This window comes from Bombus vosnesenskii, unplaced genomic scaffold (genome assembly GCF_011952255.1).
Source record: "Bombus vosnesenskii isolate JDL3184/JDL3185 unplaced genomic scaffold, Bvos_JDL3184-5_v1.1 scf7180000013289, whole genome shotgun sequence".
NCBI classification, from domain to species: domain Eukaryota; kingdom Metazoa; phylum Arthropoda; class Insecta; order Hymenoptera; family Apidae; genus Bombus; species Bombus vosnesenskii.
The window spans coordinates 1479084-1491289 of record NW_022882942.1 but is presented as its reverse complement, the minus strand read 5'-3'; the positions used below and the strand labels follow the sequence as shown (position 1 = coordinate 1491289).

General features: G+C 30.7%; 4 protein-coding genes across 9 annotated transcripts; 2 read left to right on the top strand and 2 right to left on the bottom strand.

Moving 5' to 3' along the window:
* Positions 1-93: 93 nt before the first annotated feature.
* Positions 94-1109, top strand: LOC117232566 (ADP-ribosylation factor-like protein 16). Its single transcript, XM_033492000.1, has 3 exons — positions 94-496; positions 599-915; positions 1023-1109. The coding sequence occupies exons 1-3, from the start codon at positions 290-292 to the stop codon at positions 1027-1029; spliced, it is 531 nt and encodes a 176-aa protein (XP_033347891.1). The 5' UTR covers positions 94-289; the 3' UTR covers positions 1030-1109.
* LOC117232560 (DNA damage-binding protein 1) lies at positions 945-5834 on the bottom strand. The gene is made up of 5 exons (XM_033491993.1): positions 5629-5834; positions 5406-5554; positions 2371-5096; positions 1865-2261; positions 945-1795 (listed from the first exon to the last, which is right to left on the bottom strand). The coding sequence occupies exons 1-5, from the start codon at positions 5696-5698 to the stop codon at positions 1712-1714; spliced, it is 3426 nt and encodes a 1141-aa protein (XP_033347884.1). The 5' UTR covers positions 5699-5834; the 3' UTR covers positions 945-1711.
* An 825-nt stretch (positions 5835-6659) lies between these two features.
* Positions 6660-8676, bottom strand: LOC117232564 (protein HEXIM1). Its single transcript, XM_033491997.1, has 2 exons — positions 8319-8676; positions 6660-8067 (listed from the first exon to the last, which is right to left on the bottom strand). The coding sequence occupies exons 1-2, from the start codon at positions 8550-8552 to the stop codon at positions 7036-7038; spliced, it is 1266 nt and encodes a 421-aa protein (XP_033347888.1). The 5' UTR covers positions 8553-8676; the 3' UTR covers positions 6660-7035.
* A 147-nt stretch (positions 8677-8823) lies between these two features.
* On the top strand, positions 8824-11833 carry LOC117232567. Of its 6 annotated transcripts, XR_004493145.1 has the most exons (3): positions 8987-9041; positions 9344-9394; positions 9468-11311. XR_004493145.1 is itself a non-coding variant. In XM_033492001.1 (2 exons), exons 1-2 carry the CDS (start codon positions 8882-8884, stop codon positions 11604-11606), a joined length of 405 nt encoding a protein of 134 aa, XP_033347892.1. In that variant the 5' UTR covers positions 8843-8881; the 3' UTR covers positions 11607-11833. The 6 variants fall into 6 exon arrangements, 1 of the variants encoding a protein (XP_033347892.1); XR_004493142.1 differs by lacking the exon at positions 9344-9394 and having other exon boundaries at positions 8824-9041; positions 10278-11311; XM_033492001.1 differs by lacking the exons at positions 9344-9394; positions 9468-11311 and adding an exon at positions 11362-11833 and having other exon boundaries at positions 8843-9041.
* Positions 11834-12206: the final 373 nt, after the last annotated feature.

Sequence of the window (12206 nt, the reverse complement as noted above, 5' to 3'; positions counted from 1 at the left end):
GAAATACCCAAATCTCATATATTGTTTGTTAAAATTTTACTAATTATATCGACTTAAGGAATAAAATTTATAACATATTTATTAATATTAATTTTCATTTCACAAATGTTATTCCAAATTTTTATAATGGAATAATCAATTGATACTAATATAACAAATAATCTATTCTCTATAGAAACACGTTTGTTAAATCAATACATTTCTGTACATATGAATTTCATGTTTCATGATCAATTTACAAATGCACAACAAGTTCAATGTTCCTTCAATAAGTATAATAGTGTAAAAGATGTGTCTTTGTCTTGGTCCTGTTAAATCGGGTAAAACATTTTTAATGAAACGGTTACAAGGAGATGAAATAGATAATGCGACACATACTGTTTCTACGAATGGCATAAATCTTTTTACAATAAAAAATAGTACCGGAGAATTTGACATGATTATTAAAGAAATAGGTGGTAGTATGGCACCAATATGGAAACATTACTTTGAAAAGGTAAATCGTTTTTTCGAAAGGATTATGAACAATAAAAATATATAGGTTGAAAATTTTAAATAAATCTTCGATAATTTTCTAAGTTATTATCCTGCTTTTTAGACACGGAAGCTTATTTATGTAATAGATACAAGCAATCTTTGCCAAATAAGCGCGGCGGGAGTATTACTTTACTCATTATTACTCGATCCTAGACTGCGAAATATAAAAATCGCATTAACATTGAACAAAATGGACCTTTCTTATCGTCAAATGCGCAACGAAGCCTTACTTATACTTCATTATTCACGTCTACAAAAGGAAGCTACGCAAGAATTATCTATATTTGAAACTAGTGGAATGACAGGTCAAGGTATCGAAGAATTAAGAAACTGGTTGTTTGATCCAATCACTTTAAAATCTGCAATAAATGCAAGCAAGTAAATTTAATATATATATTATGAAAAAATTTTATCAGAAAGTGAATATTTTTTTATTATTTACACTCAATGTTACAAAGATATAAGGATTCTACATAACTTTTCAGCAATTAACACCGATATAATTGTAATATAAATCATTAGCAAGTCTTTGTCAAGTTTTACAATTTATTACGCTCAAAAGTGGAAGTATTATCAAAAGTGAAGTTCATTAATTGAGCATATGACATTTTTATAACTTGACGTCAATGTAACTGATTATTAACTTAATTAGTCTTTAACATTTTAAGACATTTAAAAACAAAAGATAATTGTCGCAGTCGATCAACAAGTTTTTAAATTCATTTAAAATAAGTACTATTTAAATAAATGTTATTAATTATTGTAAGAAATACGTTATCTTCGATATCACAATTATTAAAATATCGAAATAGGTGCACATACTGACGAAACAGTAATTGAAGCGCGGTTTTGTCAATTTGTATGAATAACAAATCCTTAAAATAAGTTCAAAAACTTTCTGACCAGTTTTCACATATGCATATATAAATATTTGAAGTAAACTGTTATTAAAAAATTAAAGTACAAGAGTACAGATGTACATAACAAAGCATCTTCACAAGAATGGAAAAGAAGAAAAATGTATTTTCCTACTTTCTTGTACTATTAATGATAAATAGATAATTGTATATAAATTTTTTAATTTGTTACCCAAACATTTAAGATTTTTCTTATCAATCTATCTGTGAGCTTTTCAAAATATAATAAACTATACAAATCAGCCAAAGAACTACATCTAATGTATTCTTGTGAGATCTTCTACTATTTTTACAAGATCATCCACTGTTGCTTCTTTTTTCATGCCACTAGGATCGTCGATCTATAAAGGAGAAAATGAGTTAAAAGTACAATAAATTATATATATAATTCAAGGAACAATTTTATTTACCATTAGACCACTCGCAACGTCTGCCATTTTATTAGGACTCAAATCAAGAAAACTTTCAATTAAATCTCCATCTATAAAACCTTCACACTGCTCGATTTTTAATTCGGTGTTAAAACTTCTCCAAAAATTGTGTTCTATTTTACCGACGCTTTTTATTACACCTGTTAGTCTTTCTTCAAGATTTCTTAAGAATTCATAAAACGTGAATGGAATTTGTGTGACTAAACCAATCGCTCCACTAACAGTTCCAAACAATACACAACCTTGTGTAGGTGTACTTGATTCACCTAAATTTTGCATCACTAAAGATCCATGTCGGAAGACGTTAACCATATCACCTAAATGAAATTGTCCAACTTCCTGCATTTGTTGTCTTTCATCTTCTGAAGTAGCCGCACTAAAATAGATTTTAACTTATTATCACATAATATTAATAAATATAAACATTTACATTCGATACAAATTTATCTTTTTATTTAAATTAATTTTAAAAATTAATGTCTCACCTATCTTTCTGACAAACAAATAGATTAAAGCAATTTTCAGCACCTAAGAAAGTATCATCATCTAAAATTTCAATAGCAGTCATCCAATTTGGATTATAATCTCTTGCTATTTCTTCAAAGCAACCTTCCATTGTTTTATATTGCAACAAAGTGAGAGATCTCATAAGATCTCCAACTAAAATGAAATCTCCTTTTGTTTTCAAGTAAAGGGCAATGATATTATTAAAGTGGCTGCATTCTAATCTGAGTTCCTTCTCTGCTGTCCATTCAAATAAACGAACAGTGCTGTTGATACTAGCAAGAAGTTTTCCATTGAATTCAGTTAAAGAATAACATGATCCTTTGATCTCTTTTTCTGCTACTTGCGTAAGTTTTCCATCACTCCAGTGATATAAAAGTATTCTACCCATCTTCGGTTCAGTTTCATCTGGATGAACAAGTGCAGTTCCAACTATATAATAGGAAGTAGGATCTTCACCTAATTTCGTTGATATCAATGATAGCGCATATTCAGTAGGCATTAACATATGTGCATGTAAAACTTCGAAAGTATGTTGATCAATAATGAGTAGATTATGTACTTCAATTTCTTGGCAAATGTCACTAGCTGTATGTCCTGTAGGTTTATTGTAAGATGCAATGTGACTGCTGCTAGATGTTGAAGCTGCTTGTGTAGATGCAGAATGTCTTACAATACTAACACCGCTACTATCCTGGATATCAACACGCATCGTTATTACTCCAAATGTTTGAGAACTTTCCTGATAAGCAATTCGTCTCGGTGATTCCCCGAGAGGGACAGTCCGAATATGTAATTTTTGAATTTCATCGATTGTACCGATTGTCACTGTACTATCGGTTGCTAATGCTAAACTATCCGGATATGATTCTGCATTTAGAGAACACATATGATTTACTTCCTTTAGGTTAACATTGCTGAATACTAGTTTGTGATTTGATGAATAAATTACAGTAGGCCTATCAGAACATGCGAAAACATTAGTGGTGAATAATGATCTAAAAGTTCTTAAGACCGTCGGTTGCGTACCTAAGGTAACTTTCTTTTTGTCAGAAAGTATACCATTTTGTTTATGTAAAGTAAAGTAATACATGCTACCATCTCCAAGAGCACAAAGCAAATATGTATTACCTTCGAAACATGTCATTAAAATAGATCTAGGTATAATTTCACCACCGAGTAATTCTTTGTTAATTTCTTCCAAGGCGGGTAAAGTTAAGATACGAACAGAAATATGTGTCCATAAACCTACTGCTGCAATTTTTGCTTCTGTATGACCATCCAATGGAGATATATCTAAACAAGCAACTTCATATTGTAAAGTAGCAAATCCTTTTGGTACAATTTGTCCACATGAAATTTCCATATAAAATAAATCATTTCCAGTAGCACAAAGTACCTGTGTGCCATTGCAAGCAACTACACTAATAGTTCTTTTATTCTCTGGTTCCCATTCAGAAACAACTGTTTTAGTTTCATGTGAAATTAATCTGGCAGATGTTGGTGTTATCTGAATAAATAAATCATTTGTAACATTACCAGTATGAAAGGTTTGTTCATCGGCAACAAAGCCTGGAATATCTGTTTCTTCAACTTCTTCTCCATTTAAAGTCAAAATTCTGGTTTGTCCAACAAAAGATAAGACCAAGGTGTTGTCAAAGTTACCACCACCAACTTTTAATGCCCACATACCTTTAATACCTGGTAAATCTATGCTTGCATGTTCTTCAATACCTATTCCATTTCTAATAATTCTAAGAGAACCTTCCTTAAAAGCTCCAGAACATGTAACCATTTGTCCTTGTCCCTGTCTTTCAAGATCAACTACTGCCATGTCAACTATGGGTGCCAAATTAGTAAAAGTTTCCATTGGAACACAATACGAACCATTTTCATCTGCTTTTGTAATTAATTTAACTAATTGTGAATCACCCAATCTACTACCAACAAATATTACTCCATTATCTAAATATGTAATACATTCAGGTATGCTAATTTCTCCTAGAAGTTCAACCTTAAGATCTTTCACTACTTGTGTACCATCTGGTTTCTTTTCTTGTTCCACAAATAACATAAACAAATGTCCAGCCATATCTCCTAACAAATATCGAAGTCCTTGATTATCAACTTTAGCATAGCATGTAATAGTACTCTGTTTTATAATTGGAGGTACAACTGCAACATACGTGTTCCCATCATGGTACAATATACTTTCTTGGCCTATTATTATTGCACCACAAATAGGTGAAGGTACAGGAATGACTATCATAGCTTCACGTTCTACATTGTCTTGTCTCCAAGGTACTTTAACAAATTCTTTATCTCTTAAAGAAATTTCATGTGTTTTGACATGTCTTCCATTAATATCTTGGTGAATTAGAATTAAAGTGGGATTAGCACATCCATGAAGAAAATTCACATCTTGTACTTGATGTTCTTCCATACGTATTGATGATGCTTTTAATTCTGGATTGTCTTTGTCAAGAGGTATAATTTTAAAAAGACCATCATACAATCTTAAACCAATTACACGTGCTTTAGGATCAATCACAGCTTTGATTCCTGTTTCAGAAGCCTTTCCAATACGATCTGCTACATTTCCATGTGCTTTTGTTATAATTTCTATATTTTCTCCTTCTCCAATACATTCCAAAATCATAGCATTGTAACGTGTAGTTAAAAGAAACAATAGATCTTTTTTCTCATGCTGCAGAAATATATTATAATTCATTAATTATATATTAAATCATTTTATTGTGACTTAAAATTCATGCTAATGTATCGATACATATATGTACTTTTATGCATCAATGAACCCATGCATGAATCAAAGATAATTAATTCTTTGTACACGTACAAGGTTATATTACTCTCAATAAAACTATTACAAATACGTATTCGGTAAAATACGTGAAATACAATGAATTGATTGTATTAAATATTAGCATAGAAAACACAAATAACAAATAGGATATTTTATGAAAGTTATAAAACAAAGATACTAGTATAACCTTACCGGCGGCCTAAAAAACTTAACGACTGCAATTTTCCCATAAATTCCAACTTCTTTCAGTGGTCTTAACCCCTCTGGAGTAACAAGATATATTTCTAATCGGACATTTTTTGCTAAGATGAGATTCAAATCCGTAGGCGAAGTAAAATTACCTTCATACGTAAAAAGAAAATAATTGTTTATCTACGTAAGCAGAAAATTTTGTTGCACATCTATTCCTACTTACCTGTCACACATGCAGTGACAGCTGTAGGCTTGTGTGCCGTTACCACATAATGATGAGACATCGCTTTCATAATATTTTGTCCAACAGCAACTTTTGGAAACTTGTTAATACTTCAACCATAAGATATGACCAAACCAAACACTGGCCTTGCGTGCTTTTCAATTTCACGCGCCACGAAGTTAGCAACGTTTCACAGTGTATTAAGCCTGGTTCACAATAAACACAAGGTCGTGTTTAAAAATCCTTTCAGTAGGTTACTTCTTCCATTATTAATTAGGCAAATTATACATACATACATATACATATATGTATATAGCTTAATTGAAAACATATTCATAAAAAAGATGTGAAAGTATGTATGCTATATTCAATTACAAAAAATTGTCAATCAAATGTTAAAAATTTTCTATTATTTAAATTCACTCTTCGAAGATATTTTTTTATATAATATTTCATATACCATTGTTCTAACAAATAAAAGAAATCAATTATTACAATACATTTTACAATATATCTTACGATAATAACAATGTATTTATTCAACTTTTATGGTGAATTATATTCTACCATAATAAAACTATCCCATAATCACTGAATTCATATTATTGAAAATCATTTTAGATGAAGCTCATTCATTTCATTTCTTTGAGTTAAGTTTCAGGAGAATAATTATAATAAAAAAAAAGAAATTTTCAAATTTATTAAAAACTTGAAGTGCAAAATATTTTTAATATATATTTTTAATATATATTTTAAATATATTCAGACCATAAACTAATATCTACCTTGATACCTTAAATTTATGCAATTGTACAATATCACATTATTTGTAACATTAATTTACGTCTTTGATTAAATCTAGTTCTATAATTTATTAGTTAATGATCTGTGAACCCCAAATTTATAATTTGTACCAGCAAATGGCAGTTCATTGAAAATTATTAAATGATAGGGTTAGTAGATAATTCAAGTGCATCGTAATTAGTACTAAATGAAGATAAAATACCATTGTAGAGAATACATCACAAATATACAACTCTTCTGCAAATTTTATCAAGCACATAACAATCTAGTCTGCACAGATATAAATTTTACTCTTCCGTAAGATTAGGTATGTATTTCCTACTTCATTACACATATTCAAGTTTACACAAAACAGTCTTAAAAGAAACATGGGAAGTAAGTTGTAAGGACACATTCAAGGATAATCTAAGGTTACATATCTAGTATCAGGAAGAGGATTTTTTACTGCATAAGTGCAATTGTATTGCATTTAAACCAGTCTTGTTTCCTAAATTGGTAGGATCAAAGGAAATATGCAGATCCAATGACATGTTTAATATGACTTGTACGTTAACTCTTAAAACATTGAATAGACTTTCGTACGTAAAAACAGCTCTTTATAATTTATGTAGGGAGACCATCAATTTTTTGAACGTTTACATGACCATTTGACAGATTAACTGGAGTCATAGATGCCTTAGAATTGTCACTTGAGCTACTATCACAAGTATCACTTTTACTATCAGTACTAGACACAGAACTATCTTTTCTTTGACTACTTTTACTTCTAGAAACATATCCCATAAGTTCCGAAGAAGAGCTAGAATTTGGAAGGAGACAACTACATCTGCTCCTATTCCCATTACTTGTACTATCACTGTCGCTTTCGCTATCAACACTCGAAACTGGACTGCTATGCCTCTTAGCTCTCAATGATTCATTTTCCCGTTTTAACTGTTCATTCTGTTGCATTAAATCATCAATCCGTTGCTGACAGATTTTTAATTTTTTTGCTGATTCTGAATCTGTACTACTACTGTTGCTTTCCAAGTCTCGTTGTTCTGTTTGATGAAAATTTTTACCACGTAACCGTTTTGTCAATAAATCTACTTTTGCTTCTAATTGAAGATATTCCTGTATCAGTTCTGATTTACTTAATGTGCTTAATCTTTCAGCATGAAGGTCTTCATACGCAGTTGAGAATTCCTTTGTTAAAAATTCTTCTTCGTCTTCTGGAGACGAATAAAAATAATCTTCATCAGAGTCAACACTGAAACTAGAATCTCGCGTACGAGTAGGGGCTGATGGTTTTTGAAATGTAGCAGGTAGTTCTGAAGATGCAGCTTCTGAAAGCTTTTGGTCAAGATCTGGAAGATCACTGTGATCATCCATAAGAAACTGTGTGGTATTATATGGTGCTGGAGGTTGTCTACCAGTTTTTGCCAATCGACCTCTAGATCTATATCGCAGCTGTTGTTGATATGACAACTGTTGTTTAGAATATGGTTTTAATTTTCTATGCTTAGGTTTACCTCTACGAGTCTTTCTTTTTTTTGTTGCAATATCAATTCCATCTTCATATTGACCTCCTTCCTGATCCCCACTACCACTACCACTTTCAAATTTTCCAGAATTTTTTACTAATAACTTGTGATACTAAAACATAAAAATAATTACATTACTCTCTAATATTCAATTTTTTAATTATCTTATTATATATTATGCTACATTATACTATATACATGCAAGTGTACTATATTAAGAATATTAAGATTATTTAATACGATCAGCCTTAATTGAATTTCATTATAAAAATAAATCTGAAAAACTAAAATTAATAATTTATTCGAAATATTTAAATTTTCAAATGGTGCATGTTTTAAAACGTTCGAAAGAAAGTATCTTACGGTTTTCTTATTGATATAGTCATTTCTGTTGGCATTTTCGCCAGTAGAGAGCGACACTTGTTCCGTAACAGGCAACGATGACGCCGCAGGCGTCGGCTCTGCTTGTACGCCCTTCACGTCATGTACTTTATCAATGCCGCCCGACACTTTCTCCATTACAGTTTTGACATCATGATTCTCCATATTTGTAATATTAACCAGAATTCGGTGATTTGCAGTGGTACTAGCACTCATTACCGTTTAAAAGCACTATTTGACCCACCGATACCTCCTACTCTCGTTTTATGAATCGTACACCATCACTGCAAATAGCGACTGAATCGCCATGTTTGATTTGTCCGTGATTCCTAGCGATAGCGAAGCGCGACGTGTGCTAACGTTTCAGGAGGAGTAGGGAGTTTGTTCCAAAAGGTGGGGCAAATGTATTTGTTCCCACTGAACCCCCCGCCATTTTCGCTTATCCTTCAAACACTGCTCCCTGAGAGACTATGGCGACTCTTCACTTCCATACACTGCACCCCTACACTCTTTATTTAATGTTTATTGTCTAGAGTGAACGATAAATGTACACGGCAAGTATACTTTATCATCATAGTATTTCAGAAAAATTGGGTATTTCAACCATGTTGTATGTTTCAAGAATGTACTTAAGAGTCACAGAGAAGCTAAATCAACTGACTATCAAGATAAATCATTTTGTTCCTGAAAATGTAAGCATTAATAGTAAGTACTAAAATGAAGTAATATATCGAAAATAGAGTTGATCGATTTAACTTCTGAGTGATTCATATTAGATTGTACAAATAAAATTTATTATAATTAACAATTCAAGTTTTAAGTAGGTGACTATATTGTAGGAAAAATGTAAAAAGTATCGTACTTTCTAATAAATTGGAAGTCTTTTCAAGTCGATTCCTCGCGATTTCGTTGTTTGTGGCTCGAAGTTCAACACTCACGTTATTCAATATGTTCCCTGTATATCTATGATTCTGTAACTTCGCTAAACAAGAACCTTTAATTTTTAGTCAGCACTCGATCGAGTGAGGTGAAATGGGCTTATAAGTCGTAAATAGAAAGTATGAAGTTGTTTTTTTACATAAAATTGTTCATAGTTAATTACAAGTTTAATAATGTCTCTACTACTTTTAGGTGAGATGTATATATATATGTATAGTATGATTGCAAGAGTGTATGTATGTGTGTATGTATACATATATGTATATGCATGTAAGTACATGCTGTTTTCTATGCTACGACTGAAATGATAGCAGTTTTATATCTTTTTAATGCAACGTAATTTCGCTGTTTATTACCAACGACGCTTGATCTCAAGAAATATCCGGAACATGACGTATATATTTTTAACACAAGCCCCTGACACATCAAAAATAAGTTTTTTATATATCATCGGAATTGTCCAATTATTTCTTTGATTTTGTAACATACATAAGATGATAAAATAAATCACCTCTATTTATAAATTACAATTTTTACGAGCGATAATTTTCTTCTCGATTATCTGCAATTAAAGTAGAAATTTAATCGAAATAGCGTGAAAGTTTATAATTCATAAAAGAATGACTTGGATAGCAGGTAACGAGGAGGTAAAACGACGTAGCTAAATTATTTGCTAAACCGAAGTTATACATATTGTGTTTGGTGCGGTACAGATATGTCGACCTACTTTACACATAGTTACATATAATTGTCTTATGGCTTATTATACACATTAAATTCCATACTTACTATTGAATTGATAGCTAGATACAGATTTTTTTCGCACATATCGTATCTTTCGATTTAATAATATCAAAATATCGTCGATGTTTTGTTCACATCATAAGTAGTTTTCATATTTCAAAGTAAATCTTATCGAGCCATTATATGATCTCTCCCTAGTTAAAAGTTGCATGTTTCTCAACGTGTAAGTACAATATTCAGTAAGTAACATTCCTGCAGGTTATACGGTACAATTGACAATGGTGGAACATCGGGCAGCAAGTATCAAACATAGAAATATATTTAGCAATGTTAATTTGATGAGATATCCTCTCCAACCAAGCGACATTTTGCTAATTGCATACTTGTCGTAGATACAGACCTGACAAACGAACTTTAACTTTAACTTTATCGACTTTAACTGTTTACACATTTGATGTTATGTGATTCGAAATAATGAACCTTTATAATTTGACAACATGAAAAATAACATAGAATGTTCATAAACGGCTCGCCTCTTTGTTCTTTCACATTTAGTAAAAATATAAGTGTCCAGAATCTCAGAAATGAAATCTGTAACTGGACTGGGTACGTGTATATAAATTTATATTTTCATGAATACAGCTACAGAAATAGAATTTTTGTACAAATAGGGATTTGTGTTTCACTTTTGTATGTGTTCTATATGTTTCTGCACATTTAAATTCTCCATATCATAATCATAGTTTTAATCATAGCTAATATAGTCGTATTACGTAAGAAATATATTAATAAATTTTCATGTTTTAACGAATAAAGATACATTATTTATGTATTTTTTGTGCTATTATTGATCTTGACCGTATATTTACTTACATTCAATCTGTTTTATCGTTCTAAGGACGCTTCCGAAATAAATTCTTCTTTATCATTCGACTTAACGTTAATTAAATTTACATACACGATTAAGACAATTTTCTCAATCAAAAATAAGTATGAGGAACAAAACGAGATAATCACGATCGGAATAAAGATAACATTATACTGTGAGTCATCAGTAGTTGCGCGTAATTGATGATTTATGGAAATTAAAAATATTTTAATATTGTTAATGCCCAACTTTCCGACAATTTACACTACGATTTTACTTATTACATGTTTTAACACGTAACAATGTAATATGATGTGTTTTTCGATGCATTACTATAGCGTATATGTGAACCGTTCAGAACTCGTATACTAATCACTTCCATAAATTAAACAATAGAACAATGTAGTGATACTATAAACATTATTTATTTTTAATTTGCTCAGGAATTTACGATTATTTATTTTATATTCTTAGAGTGGAGATATAAATATATATTATTGAACTTATACTTTATGAAATTAAACACCAATAAAATTAAAAAATGTATAAAAAGTGGAGGTGAAGTTTGGCTTTTGAGAAGCTTATATGAGAGAGTGCATGCAATACAATGGAATGCACATACATATCACAATTCAAGAAGGAAATATGGAATAACATACGTGACTAGCGCAACTATAAATACGTCCTCTATGCAGGAGACTCCTGTGCCACCTTGTTGAGAATTTTCTTCTTCAGATACTCTTTATGCTCAAATTACTATTTGTAAATATTGTGCACTTGAATTGGTCATGTGATGGATAAAAATACCAAATATCCATATATGTCCATTATAATATAGATATTATGTTACATCATCGACAGACTGTCGCTGTTAGGTACATATAGATTGAGTAACTGTTAAGATTTAGTTTAGGTTTATTAGTAAATAAAAGAAAGAAACTATAAATTAATAAACTCTTTTATATTTTCATACCTACTTTTTTAAATAAAGTCAAAGTTACATACAAATATACATTTTTCTATCATCCTAGAAAAGAGTGGATCATTTAGAAAATTCAGAAATAGAGACTTGGTAATTTTGCGCAGCGTTTCAATTGTAATATCTAAGAATAACAGAAGTTGAAAAATCATAGATAGGTGAATAATAATAAGCGTTTAAAATTATTGACTTGTTTTGCCATATTACGTAATCTGGCTAGTATTTCTCCAGTATATTAGATATATGTATGTAAATGCGTTTCTTCCATGCGTTATCTTCGTTCCGAACCTACTTTCCGTTGTAACTCTCTCAATATGTGTATGTAAATGCACTCTAGTGT

Excerpts from the sequence above, each read along its gene's own strand:
- LOC117232560 (XM_033491993.1), bottom strand. The coding sequence starts at position 5,698 with ATGAAAGCGATGTCTCATCATTATGTGGTAACGGCACACAAGCCTACA. Across the intron at positions 5,555-5,628 it reads TGTCACTGCATGTGTGACAG|GTAATTTTACTTCGCCTACG; the intron begins GTAAGTAGGAAT and ends TTACGTATGAAG. Across the intron at positions 1,796-1,864 it reads ACGTTGCGAGTGGTCTAATG|ATCGACGATCCTAGTGGCAT; the intron begins GTAAATAAAATT and ends TCTCCTTTATAG.
- LOC117232567 (XM_033492001.1), top strand. The coding sequence starts at position 8,882 with ATGTACACGGCAAGTATACTTTATCATCATAGTATTTCAGAAAAATTG. Across the intron at positions 9,042-11,361 it reads TGAAAATGTAAGCATTAATA|AGTGGAGATATAAATATATA; the intron begins GTAAGTACTAAA and ends TTATATTCTTAG.
- LOC117232566 (XM_033492000.1), top strand. The coding sequence starts at position 290 with ATGTGTCTTTGTCTTGGTCCTGTTAAATCGGGTAAAACATTTTTAATG. Across the intron at positions 497-598 it reads GGAAACATTACTTTGAAAAG|ACACGGAAGCTTATTTATGT; the intron begins GTAAATCGTTTT and ends CCTGCTTTTTAG.
- LOC117232564 (XM_033491997.1), bottom strand. The coding sequence starts at position 8,552 with ATGAGTGCTAGTACCACTGCAAATCACCGAATTCTGGTTAATATTACA. Across the intron at positions 8,068-8,318 it reads ACTATATCAATAAGAAAACC|TATCACAAGTTATTAGTAAA; the intron begins GTAAGATACTTT and ends TTTATGTTTTAG.